The 15290-nt window shown below is 34.7% G+C and overlaps 1 protein-coding gene across 1 annotated transcript in view; it reads left to right on the forward strand.

Annotated features, from left to right (window-relative positions):
- Positions 1-15290, forward strand: part of PIGK (phosphatidylinositol glycan anchor biosynthesis class K) — a 120057-nt gene that overhangs the window by 91933 nt on the left and 12834 nt on the right. Inside the window, exon 10 of the mRNA XM_032296562.1 lies at positions 2659-2743. Coding sequence (XP_032152453.1) covers positions 2659-2743 — 85 coding nt within the window. The remainder of the gene's footprint in view (positions 1-2658; positions 2744-15290) is intronic.

Here is a 15290-nt window from a genome sequence, read left to right on the forward strand (position 1 = left end):
TTTTTTTGTGAGACGGAGTTTCGCTCTTGTTACCCAGGCTGGAGTGCAATGGCGTGATCTCGGCTCACCGCAACCTCTGCCTCCTGGGTTCAGGCAACTCTCCTGCCTCAGCCTCCTGAGTAGCTAGGATTACAGGCACGCAGCACCATACCCAGCTAATTTTTTATATTTTTACTAGAGACGGGGTTTCACCATGTTGACCAGGATGGTCTCGATCTCTATACATAATGTGAATAAACTTTTTGAAGATAATGATGTGAAATGCTTTAAAGCAACTTGGATTTTTTTGGTCAATATTTACTTTATTTTTTAACTGAGGTAAAAATACCTAATACTAATAGGTATTAGTTTGCTAGGGTTGCCATAACAAAATATCAGAGACTGGATGGCTTAAACAACATAAATGTATTTCCTCACAGTCTGGAGGCTAGATGATGTCAGCAGGATTGATTTTTTTCTAAGTTCTCTCTCCTTGACATGTAGATGGCCATTTTCCTCTAGTGTCTTCATGTGGTTTTTACTGTCTTTGTGTCTCTCCTCCTCTTATAAGGATACCAGTCATATTTGACTAGGTTCAATAGGGTTGACTCTATTAGTAATTAGAAAGATAATTACTACTTTAAAGACCCTGTCTACAAATGCAGTCACATTCTGAGGTACTGGTGGTTAGGCTTCAAAATGTGAATTTTGGGGTTTGTTGAAGGGCACAATTCAGCCTATAGCAAATACGTAACATAAAACATACCATTTTAATCATTTTTAATTATGCACTTCGGTGGCATCAACTATACGTTATTGTGTACTTATCACCACCCCCCATCCATCTCCAGAACTTTTTTCATCTTGTGAACCGAAACTCTACCTGTTAAACAATTGCTTCCCAGAGTCCCCACCTCCCAGCTCCTGGCAGCCACCATTCTACTTTCTGTCTCTGTGAAACATGTTTTGAGGCATTTTTTTTCCATTATTAGTGAGAATCTTCAAAGTTCTCTCAAATTAAGCTAGTTATTTTTATGCAAATTCTGCAAGATATCCACAGACTTTTACCTAGATAAGAGCTTCTTGAAGTTATTAAATCAAATGCAAAATTTTGTCTTTTTTTTTTTTTTTCTATATCTGCCTTTTTCTTGGGAGAGATTCCGGAGTTCTCATTAGATTCCTTAACTGAAGCCCTAGATACTTAGCCAATCTTGTTTCATTTATTTTTCAAGATAATTAAAGTTTAGTAATTTTTAAGTTGATAAGTTCATGTGTAATTCACAGAAAAAAAGGTAAAGTTTAAATATTTTAAGGTTTTATTGTCTTGAAATCAAATGTTTATTTGCTATTTCTGTTGTAACCAAGTGCGTCACAAGGAATGCGCCACACTCTGAGTTCCAAATTAAGAGTCCTTTATTAGCCGGCGACCAACTGAGAGTCTGCTCATGCTCAAAATCTCTCCACCCTGAGGAAAGGGCTTGATTTCCCTTTATACCTTGATTTAGGTAGGAGGAGCCTAGCTGAAGTGGAAGCAAGTCAGTAGAAGTCATTAAGGCAGGTAGCAGGGGGAGCTTTCCATACGATCACTAAGGTGGGTGTTCAGGTACTTTCTATACAATAATCAAAGGGGAGTTTTTCACAATAGCAAGTGGGCTTGCCAAGCAGGATATGGTCACAGGTACTATGAACAGTGTGAACCACTCTTAACGGTTCAAAGCTTTGAGTGCAGCGTGACCCAGTAATACACCTGAGGGACTGCGGCAGGGAGGGAGAGGCTCGAGAGAGCTTGTCAGGTTTGCAGCTAAGATGGAGTCAGTTAAGCTAGTGCAAGTTAAGTTATTACATTTCCAAAAGGGTCAATCATTTTAAAAATCATTATACCACATTTTCGTCATTTGAAAAGTTTTAATTTACTGTTTCATATTACTCTAGGTATGTATTATATCAACTTTGTATATCATTGTTCATGTAGATATTAGAAATATTTTCTATATAAAATAACCTCTCAGGATTGTTTTTATTTCATTTTATTCATATATTCATGATTCAGTCAACAAACATTTTCGTCTTTTTGATAAATATTAGATATACAAAGAAGAAGAAGACATGGTTTTCATCTTTAAGGAAGTATAAATGATATACCTAGATGGCTGTAAAATTAATATATTAAGAAGAAGAAGAAATAAGAGAATTGGTGGTTGTTCCAAACAGATATAACAACATGGGGAAAGTAAGAGACTCCTGGAGGTGCAAGGCCCAGTGGGGTGTGGCCAATAGTTAAATATAACTAAAACAATAGACTGTTAAGTAGAGAAAGAGTTGCTAGAGATAAGGCTTGAGTTTGGTGGGAGCCAGGTTTTGGAGACCTTTATGAAAGAAACACCCTCTTTTGAACAGGGTCCTGAAACATTTTTGTCTCAGAGAGAAAGACAGAATCTGAGACCATTAAATAAGGTTAGCTAATTTTATTGCATAGTTATTTAATGTAGTCTGAATACCTTTATAGTCATTAAAAATTTTTCAGTGGTAATTTTTCAAAGATTATTGATAAATACTGATTATTTCAAAAACTTACATATATGCATTTTAATATATTTTATATTTGACATATTTAAATATTTGCCATATTTCAAAATGGTATTTTCCTTAGCTTTGTGTTTTTAAATTCTCTTTTTTCAGCTATAAGGAAGACCAGATGGGTGAGGAACTAATGGAACCTCTGAAATATGCTGAACAACTTCCTGTAGCTCAGATAATACACCAGGTTTGTATTTCATTTTATTCTTTTGAAAGAAACAAGATTTTTAATCTCTGAAAAGTAATTGCTTTTGTTAGGTTTTTCAGAATCAATGTGCTATAGTTAAAAGGCATTCTGGGCTGTCTATCCCTATTTAGACTACCGCTATTACAGTTGAAAGTCCCATTCAAAGCACAGTATTAAAAGGCTACTTGCTGTTTAACTCTAGAATTCTTACTTACATAAAATATGGGATAAAATAAGGATTATCTTTTGTGTATTATTTAATTACAATATTTAATTTCAGAAAACTTTCATTTGACCCATTGTTTATAGTACTTCGTGACAAGGAAAAAGAGCTGCAAAAATATCATTGGGTGTAATTTTTTGGAGTTACTAAAAAGAGAAAACAATCTTGCCCTATATCCTTTACCTCACCCCATTATCAACCCTTGTAAAGTGTAATTCTGCATGTCATGTGGGCAATTTGTTCATTTCCAATTGTAATGATTCTGTCATCCTTTCTACATAACTATAATCTTTGAGAAGGCGGTGTTGTAAGTATGTAAGCTTAGACTTTGTACTATAATTTGACAGCATATAACCTCTGCCCTGCTAGACCAGAATCTAATGATTTTAAATGGTCTGTTGACTAGAATTATAGCCTTTAGACTTAGCAGAGTTTTCAGAGCCTTACATATTATAGTAAATATTAAAAGCCCTTAAATGGCAGAGTTTCTCAGAATTGTTATGAATGTTGATTGTTATTGTGAGTCTTTCCATATGCCTTTTTCAATCAAAATAATTTTGATGTAGCTGATATGTATGGGTTAGAAGTACCAGTTTGAACTTTATTAAAAGAAACAGAGGCTTTTACTTTAAAATCTTAGCTATATATATTTTTCATTGACATTAAAATTTAGTATTGCAATTCTTTGAGAAATTACAAAAAATGACAAAAAATTTGCTCCTTTGGGAAGCTCATCTGTGCTTGGTAATCAGGTCCAGTTTATATGTCAGGAATTCCCTAGTGTTGTCAGAGCTTAAATGACCTAACAGTCTGCAAATGTCACATTTAAAATTCTGTCTTCATGCCTGACTCTCAGCATAAATGAATTAAACAGCAGAGCAGGCAGCAAGTCAATATGCTCTTAACAGTAAGAGTGAGCAATGAAACAGTTTGTGGTTTGCTCAGAATAGGTAAATAGAATCTGCCCAGAACAGTTCACCTAGAATAAAATCTGAAAGAGGAAACAAGAATTAACCTTTTAGATGGTTGACCAGATGAAATGTCAGTAATATTTTTATAGCATGAATGAACCAGTAAACTACCTGGTTTATGTAACAGCTGCATTTTGCTATTATACACGGTGTGGCTTCCAAGATAAAAATTTTTGACCCTGGTGAAAATTTTAGATTGTGAATTTTTTTTTTTACTGATATAAGGGGTGTCACTGTATGTGCAAGCACATCTAATTTTTTAAAGGATTTATTAAGTTTGTTACTGTTTAGAAAATTCAGAAATAACAGAAAAATACATATAAAGTAAGTGGTTTTGTTAACCTTGCTGAGAATTTCCCTTTAAAGGGAAATTATTTTTTTCTCTAAATTTGTCTCCTAGGAAGGGAGATACAGAACTATTGTGTCTTGTCTTACCTGAAACAGAGATAGAGAGAAATGGATGGTTTTTCCATATAAGTAAATTTACATTTACTTCACAGATACAAATTTTAATATGAAACACTTTTTAAAAAATAGCTTAAATTTTGAGTCAAGATTTGAAATTAGTGAATATAATACAGTATTTTTATGGAAATTGATATTTTTTTCTTCCTTGTAAAAAGGACCACTTGCAGATATGGGTCAGATTTTATATGTGTATATATGTACATATATGTCTGTGTGTATATATGTGTATATATTTACAGTCACCTTAATTTGTAAATATGAAGAGTTGATTAGCATCATATAGTGTTCATTGGATTATATAATGACAATTACTGATTAAAAAATGAACACAGTCTTTTTTACAAAAAGAATTATGTATATAGTTAATATACATTAGATTCAAATATAAATGTTAAACTTTCTTTGAAGTAAAATATTTTAAAAATGTGCTAAAAATGAAAAGATCAGTAATGAAAGAATATATACAATTTAGCCATTATGATCATAATGCTTTTCTGTAGTCTCATCTAGTTAGGCATGTCTTTTTATCTATTTCATTTTGTATCTATAATCAATTTTAGCTAGCCCTGACAGATATAAAAGTATTTAGGCTAGTACTGCTTAGAAAATATAGAATGTGGCACTAGTGTAAAAATATAAGTAGATCTTATGAGCAGACTATATATGAGCAGAATAGATAGATTACCTAGATAACCTTGTATTACTAAGGGTTTTCTAGAGGGACAGGATTAATAGGATAGATGTATATATGAAAGGGAGTTTATTAAGGAGCATTGACTCACACAGTCACAAGGTGAAATCCCACAGTAGGCTGTCTGTAAGCTGAGGAGCAAGGAAATCAGTCTGTGTCCCAAAATCTCAAAAGTAGGGAAGCCGACAGTACAGCCTTCTGTCTGTGGCTGAAAGCCTGAGATTCCCTGTCAAACCACTGGTGTAAGTCCAAGAGTCCAAAAGCTGAAGAACTTGGAGTCCAATGTTCAAGGGCAGGAAGCATCCAGTGAGGAAGAAAGATGAAGGCCAGAACACTCAGCCTGTCTAGTCCTTCCATGTTCCTCTGCCTGCTTTTATCCTAGCCATGCTGGCAGCTGATTAGATGGTGCCCACCCAGATTGAGGGTGTGTCTGTCTCTCTCATTCCACTGACTTGAATGTTAATCTTCTTTGGCAACACCTCCCACAGACACACCCAGGAGCATCCTTCAGTCCAATCAAGTTGACCCTCAGTACTAACCATCACAAACCTAGATACTCTAAAATGTATATGGTTTATATAAATGATAAAGGTGATATACAGATCAATGGGAAATTAAAAGATTATTCAATAAGTTATACTGAGACGATTGATTAACTACTGGAGGGGGATACTATGTTCTTGCATCGTAATACATGGAAAAGTACATTCTAATGAGATTAAAGCTTAATGCAAAAAATGCAAATAGCAAAACAATTAGAAAAGTTTGTTGGCAAAATTTTTTGGTAAGAACTTTCTAAGCATGAAAATTGTGGCAAAAACTAAAAAAAAAAAAAAAAAAAAGCTACCATAACCAGGCATGGTGATGGGCACCTGTAATTGTACCTGCTCAGGAGGATGAGGCAGGTTACCCTGAGCCCAGGAGTTTGAGGTTACAATGAGCTATGTTCACGCTGCTGCACTCCAGCCTGGGCAACAGAGTGAGAGGCTCTCTCAAAAAGGAAGAAAGAAAAGAAAAGGCAGATATCAAAGTGGATATTTTCTTCATGGAATTAACATCTTCATAGATAAAGAGCTCTTATACAATGACAAGAAAAAAAACTGAACATCCTAATGAACTTACACAAAGAACTCTTACACAGACATGCCTCAAAAGTTGAAATATCAGAAGGTAATAAACTGATAAAAACATGTTGATGTTCATTAATGATGTTAGAATTATTTATTTTTATCATAAAGTTCCATTTTTTAACCTCTTAAGCAAAGATGTGAAATCGTAATAGTAATACTCGGTGATGACTGAGGCAGTGATACTACTGGAGGGGAGTATAAATTGGCATAAATTGAGGACACTGTGGTAATTGGTACCAACATTTGCAAATATGTTTACAAACTAGTTAAGCGTGACAGGTTGAAGACATATTTTTATGCTTTACCTTCCTGCAAAACACTACTAAAATGAGAACAAAGTTATAAAAATAGATAAACCCCCAAAGACAAAGAAAATGGAAAAAAGAGAGTGGTAACACAATTTAGAAAGGAGAAAAGTGGTTGGATAAATGATAACCAATTTAGCGGAGTGGAAAAGCTGAGCCCTAACTCCTGTCATGCTGGTTTCTACTGCAGAACCTGGGAGGGTAGGTACCAGGCACCTCAGAGTTTGGGTCCAAAGAGAAACATCCCATTGTCTTCCTCCCAAGTGTCTTCCTCCTATTTAACTTTCAGAACACTGGCATATAGGCTTATATTTTATTAGCAGAAGATTAAGGGATTCCTCCCCAAAGATACCAGTCAAACCAGAAAGCAGTAGAGTGATGTGTTCAAAATTATGTGAGAAAATAATTTCCAACTTAAAGTGAACATTACCCTGTTCACTTCCAAATTATGGTTTAAGTATCATGAAATAGGACAGACATCCCAAGCCTCAATAGATAATTTTTCTTATTTGTCCTTTGTCAAGAATCTACTTGAGATTCATTAAATGAAAGAGTAAACCAAAAATCCTGAAGGGATGTCATCGAAGGCACAAGAGATTGTGCCATCATGGTGAAATGCTAGCGAAATTGCCAGGTTTATGATGAAGCGAGTCTTCAGGTGACAACTGTGTAGAAGTTTAAAGAGTAAAGAGTACAAATTGGAGCAAGACAATGAAGGATTCCAAGATGGGTGTCTGCAGTTGGTGGAGTGGTGGCAAATTATCTAATGTGTTTGACCGTGTTAAAAGAAGTTTTAAAGTTGAGTAGATTTAGTTAGAGCAACATAGAAAATTAAGTGAACAGGGTAATGAAGTCACTATTAGTTTCAGTAATAAAAGTTGTATTAATACAAGAAAAGATATCAATATTTAATGTCTCAAACAATAGTTACATAGTAATAATTATGAAACAATTATTGAATGAAAATGTGTGACAGTAAATATGACAACTGTAAATATGACTCGACTATACTATGCTATGAAAGCATCAGAGGCATGGTGTGAACTCAGTAAACTAAGTACTGAATTTAAACCTCCCAGGAGTCTCTCTGTTCTTGGTCCTGACGATTATAATTTTCTATTTGTGACACTAAATTTACCTTTACTATCTCAGCTTCCTATATTAAGCAAGCGCACACACACACACACACACACACACACACACACAAACACACACACACATGATTTAAACAGCTTAATTAGAAACCTTTTGGTAGATGCTTGCCTGGGGTTTAAGATGTGTGAGGGGTTCAATTCTGGAACTCAACATTATGAGTCAGTTTTATCTTCATGAATTCAGGTCCCTCCACGAAGGGAGAGGCTCCATGTAAACAAAGCCATAAACCCACGTAATGCTTTAAAAAACTTTAACTTACTCAAATGTTATATATCAGTGAATACCTTGTCTTGGTGGAGAAATATTATCTATTGTTTTCCCCACTGTGTTCTTAACCATCTTCTAGGCTTTCTCTTGTTCCCCCAACTTCAGTTACAAGGCCTCCTACAAATTTCATATTTTGATAAGATTAGTAGATTGCAAGATCTCTTTTTAATGTCCCTCTGCACACTGTACATGGTGCACACTGTACAGTATCACCTCACTATTCTCTTTTTTTTTAAGATAAGCTGCACAAACGATTACTCTAGAGTTATGTATCCATTACAGATTTAGTTTCTTGGAGAGAAGTACTGGGGTCTCCTGCCAGGTTCTTGCTTAAAACATAGAAGATTATCTTGCAAAGCCTTGTTTTATCTGTTCTTTGTTATTCTTTTATAGTCCTATAGATAATTTTTTCCAGTGTAACCAGTTCATACAATGTCCTGCTGTGTCCGTTGTTGCTCTTTGGGAGTATTCTAGGTATTTGGATGGGACAGTTCTTTCATTGTGCAGGACGGATCTGTGTATCGCAGGATGTTTGGCACCCCTTTTCCTTCCAAATACTGGTTGCCAGTAGCACTGCTTAGGCATTTTGATGCCAAAAAAAAGCCCTCATGTTTTCTGAACTCCTCCCTGCCTATGGAACACAGTACCACCTCAGGTTGAGGACCAATGCAGGTAATTATTTGCAATGTCTGCCCGTCGATAAATATTTTATTTGTATAATTAGCCTCTTACTTTTGTAATTGGGATATTTCAAAATACGTATAGTTGAGAATCTCTTCTTACTTTTCTACATTCTGAAATGTTGTTCTGGGCTCTGTAATTCTGGCTCCTGACATTATATGACATGGATTGGGGTAATTTTTCAATTCTTCTGTCGTCGTTTATCATTACTCTTTATTTTGTTCCACTATTGCAATTTTGGCATTGTAGTGTTTTTCCATTCCAGTAATACCTACCCCATTACAGCTAAACTTTACTAAAGGTTGACTGGAATGTCTATCAAGTAGAAAATTTCTGCCACCTTCTTTTAAAAAATGTGCCTATTGAATTATCAATATCTAGAAAATCATCAAAAGGATGCTGAATCCATATCACTCTGCCTCAGGACTGACTTACATTGCTTTAAAATCTTGTGGAGATTTCCTTAACCATAGCAACTTTAAAACTGATGTCTAGTGAAAAATAATACATTTTTCACTTATTTTTATTCAAATGATAAGGCAAATAATGAATACTAAACTTTTTGAAGGTCATATGCTAATCTCTTAATATCATCTCAGATATGTTTTTAAATTAATATAAATTAACCTCAGCTTTCATATTATAACTTATTACAATCACTTCCAAAAATGTCGCTTCTCAAGGAATAAATGCAAGGGGAAAGCTGTTTGAGAATGACAACATTTTAATAGTTTTCATCAACACTAAGTTTGAAAATTTTCATCTACCTACATGTTCGTCATTACATCCCTTTTCTGATATGTGAAATTTCTATAATAGAAATGGAAATTGTGAGTGTCAATTCCAAAGCAGAAACAGATACCTGTCTTCACCAAATTTATAAAGATTTTTAAACTCAGAATAGTTGAGGAATCATCTGTTTCTTTCCATTTTTGTTGCACAACTGTAAACAGGTGCAAAACATATTTCACAGTTGATAATGATAATGATCATCCAAAAATAACTAGTGCCATTGATGAAATTGTTCCCATTTTACACATGAATAAACTGAGGTTCAGAATAGTTTAAATAATTTGCCTAAGGCCTTCCATCTTATAAGCGGGATAGCCAGAATTTGATTCTTGGTCTGTTTGACTTCGAAGTTTATCTTCTTAGCTACTGTGCTATACTTCCTCCTTATGAACATTTAAAATTTTTTACAAAGGCCTTGTCTCCAGAAAATTTTCATGAATGAGGTGTCAACAGATGTAATGCATGTTCTGATTAATGGAAATAATATTTTGGAAGAATAAATATAACAGATTTAGTTCAATATTCTTCAGCAAATAAGTATCCATTTATTTAGATACTGGCCTGAAGAGTCACCTTCTCAATTCTGTTTGCAATTGCTTTCCTCACCCTAGCTGCACATGACTTCCCAATGAGGGGTTAAGACATGTAGCAATGAAGGGATGTAGGTTCAAAAAAATGATAGGGGAGAGTGCTAAAGATTAGCTTTGCTTATTTAAAATTTTACCTATGGATGACTCATTTGAAAAGAGAAAAGTTTTTGCTATGTGATCACCTATTTTGAGGTTCCATGGAGTTTAAATGGTACAATGACCTTAAGAATTTAATAGGCATTTGTGAACTGTCTAGATTGCCACCATTCATAACATGATTTTCAATAAAATCATTTTTAATTTTCATAAAACTGATGATAAAGAGAATGTTTAGAATACAACTCATTCTTTGGTTGAAGATTGCCTGTACTTTTTTTTTTTTTAATCTCTTTCCCACTACTGTGAGCAACTGATAGTGGAACGTCCAAAGTTGTGAGAAAAATGAGTGTCAAAGAGCCTTGATAAGCATGAACTTAGGAGTGGACCTTGAATACTTGGGAATTAGCTACATGCAACTAAAACAATTAGTAATTAAAAACAACTAGACAGATACACATTTCCTTCACAAGTCAAAGTAATTTACAGTTCATCACATTTAGAATGCAAACATCCCTAATGAATTTTAGACATTTGGCCCTTTCTATTGCTTTGAATATTAAGATACTTGGTAGTAATTAACTTTACTCCCTTTCTGTTACATCTTCATCAACTTAGTTACTAAGAAACAGGCTTTCAGAAAAGTTTTTCTTGCTTCTTCACAAAAAATATAAATTTTTATTTTTCTTAAGTTTTTAATAAATAGTAGACATTAAATATGCATTATAGATTTTGATTTTAGTAAGACATCATGAAAGAATCATAATGACTGTTCTAAATTGAGTTTCGATCTTTTAAAATTCATTGTAATTTTATAAATATGCCAAATATGAAAAATGTATATTTGTACCTGCTTTTAAGGTAGAGAAACTGTGCAAGAACAAAAGGTGAATTATACAGTGAAGAAAATAGAATGAAATTACTCATGACCATCTATCTCATATAGATGCAGAAACTGACTGGATAGATAAAAATTAAAACACAGTTCCCTTCACCCTAATGCTATAAACTATAAACCCTTGGCAATAGTTTAGATACTGACTTGCAATTGATCAAAATACTGTAAGTAGGAATTATTTAATCTGCCATCTAAATTGACCTGAAATCACCTTAATGTGCTTCCTGATAAGAGTTAAGATTATTATTCACATTAAAAATGGTATACAAATGTCAGAAAAGTCACATTTTATATTAAAGGAATCAATATCTTTAGGTATAGATTTTTAACTTTCAGAATTAACTTTCATTTAGTTATACCAATCATATTTGTTGGTAACTTGTATATTATCATGTCAGTTATCTCAGATTATAATTTCTGATCATTCTTAGATAAACACAGATTTTCCTTTATAAGACTTTCTTACTTTAATCTACATTCATATATATTTTTCAGTGCCTAGTCAATGCATTTATTGATTTTGTGTATCTTTTTCATTTACCAGTTCTATATCCAAGGCTATTAATACTTTGTGAAGACAGAGTAGTATCCATGTTACCTAGTTTTGATTAATTAAGGTGTTTCTAGTTTAAAATATGCCAATAGATATCTTTGTCTTGTGAAATAAACATGTTTACTTTTAGGTAGTGTTATTCAATGTATAACATTGCTAGAGAGAGATGTATAAATTGTATATTGATAGGTAGATGCTAGTTAAACATCTTCCTTGTGCTAAGTAGCTGTATCTAGTATAACTAAAATTATCAAGTAATTATTACACTATAAACATTAGCGTGCTGTCTTCAACTATTATACAGAAATAGAAAAGGGCTGTTTCAGGGTATTGTCATTGATTAAACCATATAGAGGGCCTTTATCCATGGGAAAGATCATTATTAGTAGAGTTTGGGAAAAGTAATTATAAGATTTGTTGTTGTTGTACAAATATGATAAACATTTTTATGACTACCATGACTAAAAGTGACTACTTTTGTTAAAAATACTTTTTCAAACTTTAGACAATTTATTTTAAAAGGAATATTATGATCTTTTTCAATACCAGCAAATAGTGTTCCAAAAAATTAATTTGACTGAAATTAACTTTTTTTTTCCCAAGAGTGATTTCATTTAAGCACTGTGGGAGGCTTAATGATTTGTTCGTCCACCCACATATCTCAGAAGGAGAATGCCAATCCTCCTTTTACACTTGAAAGCATGTAATAATTCTGATATCACATGCTTTAACACTTGAAAGCATGTGATGGTTCTCTTGAGAGATTTATATTAAAGAAGTTAAAGAAATTCTGCCTAAAACCAAGGAGTTGGAATTTACCTTTTGTTTGAGTAGCAAAGTAACAAAACCCTGTTACAGTAATTTAAAAACTTTTCCCATTAACTGTTTGTCCATTTAGGAATATTTGTACAACTGGAAACAAGCATTATTCATTTTTGGTGTGTTAGTGATTTCCTTTTCTTTTGATACTATGTAAAATATAGTTTTAATGTACTTTTTGTATTTTTAACTTGGTACATTTTCCTTAGAATTCAAGATTATGATTTTAAGGTTTTTTTTTCAGCACTTTAAAGATAGCTTTCCATTGTTTTCTGCTCTCCATAGTTTCTGACAGCCCACCTTCAGTCATTTTTATTTTTGTTTCTCTGTAGCAACGAACTACAGACTTTTTCTTAAAGGGCCAAATAGTGAATATTTTAGGCTTGTGGGCCACATGGTGTTTGTTACAGCTACTCAGTTTTTGGTATCATGTGAAAGCCTCAATAGATAATGTGTGAATGAAAGAGCATGGCTGTGTTCCATCAAAACTTTAGTTATAAAAACAGATGTCCAGCATGTGTATTGTAGTTTACTGAATGCTGCTCTGTAAGGACAAATCCCTTTTTCTCTGTTTTAAAGATATTCTCTGCCATTATCAGTATTTTGATTATGATATCCCTTTGCGTGGTTTTCTCTGTTTTTTTCTGGTTGGTGTTGAGCTTTAGGGATCTGGTACTTTCTGGTTTTCATAAATTTGGAAAAATTCCAGCTGTTTTTGATAGAGGCATGAGACAGAGAAATATTAGACAGACAGGGGTGGGTTCCCACTGAAACCCCACCTTCAAGCCAAAGAAAAAAAAATGCAAACAGCCTGAAACCCATGGCCCAAAGTGAGAACTTCTGTTCCTATTTGCCCACTCTCTCCCAAGTGGTTCTTTCTGAATAATGCTTTTTTAACCAACTGAATGTTGCCTTTTCCAAAACTACCTATGGCCTGCCCCACCCCCATCCTGTACTCATAAAAACCCCAGACTCGATTGGTAGAGAGGGAGGTGGCTGGACTTTAAGGGAGATGGCTGAACTTCAGGGAGGAGACAACCTGACTTGGGGGAAGACGACCTGCCCTTCCTGTCCCCTCTCTACCTCCCCTCTCCACCGAGAGCCATTTTCGTTGCTCAGTAAAATTCTCCACCTTCACCATCCTTTAATTTTCTACACAACCTCATTCTTCTTGGACACCAGACAAGAGCTCAGAACTCACCAAGCGCTGGTACCTAGAAAGCCTGTCACACCAGCCCTTACCCTCGCTGGTAGAGGGCAGTTGCCCTGTCACCCCATGCGATGAGGCAAAGTGTCAAGTGAGCCACTAACACACTGCTGTTTATGGACAGCGGAATTCAGAGAACACTGTAACTAAGACCCACTCTGGGATTTCAGGGTTGCGGGCCTCTCATCTGGACACCACTGTGGACCCCACATGAAGCTTTCTCCTGCCAGTGCCTGGAATGGCCAGCCAGATCCCACACTCGCTCACTCACGTGCTCCCTCCACAAGGGGTTGAGCATGGGGGGCCAAGTAAGAAGGGCACCTCTGTTGCTAATCTGGCAAAGGGGTGAGAAAAATCCTGTACCGTTATTTGTTATAGGTATTTTTCTCTCTTCCTACTTGGGACTGCAGTTAGGCAAATGTTATCCGGCTTGATATTTGCCACAGCTTATTTAGGTTCTATGTATTCTTTTCCCTCCCCTTTTTCTTTTGTGTTTCATTTTGAAGAATTGCTATTGCTATTTTATTCTCTGATGTTTCTTTTGCACTGTATTATCTGATGTTAATTCCATCCAATGTATTTTTCATTTCATATGTCATATTTTTATCTCAAGATCTTTTATGGGTCTTATTTGAATATTCTGTTTCTCTCCTCATATGTTCATGTTTTTCTTTACATTCTATTTAAAATATCTGCTTTCAGATCCCTGTCCACTGAAATCATCATCTTTTTTATTTTTTATTTATGAGTCTTTTTCTATTAATTGTTTTTCCTCCTGGCTATGTGTCATATATCTGTTCTACTTTGCATGTCTGGATTTTTAAATTGGATGCTAGTTTTATTTTTTTGTTGCTATTAGTTGCTGTATTTTAGATTTTCATTTTATTTATGTAGTGAGTGAAGAATTTTGTTCAAGTGTAAGTTTGGTCACTTTAAGAATTGCGTTTAAGTTGTTACCAACAGATCTGGAGCAGTCTTTGTTTTTTCCTTTTTTTTTTTTCTTTTTAAGATAGCCCCACTATCCTGATTTAGCCTCACTGTAAGCTGTGGTCTGATGCTTTTGTGTCTTACAAGATCTGTCTGTTTCTCTAAGTGTGTACATGAACAATTCCCAGCCCTGAAGGAGCTTTGGGAATTGTTTGGCCTTTTGATATTTTTTTTTCCCTTCTACCAGCTGCAGGTAGTTTCTTGTCATGCATGTATAGATTAGAACTCTGCCAAAAATACAAGTAGATTTTTCTGCAGATCTCTGGAGCTCCTTCATGTATATTTCTGTGCAGCTCCTTCCTCTTCTATTCTGCAAATTCTAACCACCTAAACCTCCCCAATTTCTTTTTTTTTTTTTTTTTTTTTTTTTTTTTTTTTGAGACGGAGTTTCGCTCTTGTTACCCAGGCTGGAGTGCAATGGCACGATCTCGGCTCACCGCAACCTCCGTCTCCTGGGTTCAGGCAATTCTCCTGCCTCAGCCTCCTGAGTAGTTGGGATTACAGGCACGCGCCACCATGCCCAGCTAATTTTTTGTATTTTTTTTTTCCCATTTATTTATTTTATTGCATTTTAGGTTTTGGGGTACATGTGAAGAACATGCAAAATTGTTGCATAGGAACACATGTGGCAGTGTGATTTGCTGCCTTCCTCCCCATCACCTACATCTGGCATTTTTCCCCTTGCTATCTCTCCCCAGCTTCCCACCCCCCACC

This window comes from Sapajus apella, unplaced genomic scaffold, assembly GCF_009761245.1.
Source record: "Sapajus apella isolate SASKATOON/1434 unplaced genomic scaffold, GSC_monkey_1.0 scaffold36, whole genome shotgun sequence".
Classification (NCBI taxonomy): Eukaryota; Metazoa; Chordata; class Mammalia; order Primates; family Cebidae; genus Sapajus; species Sapajus apella.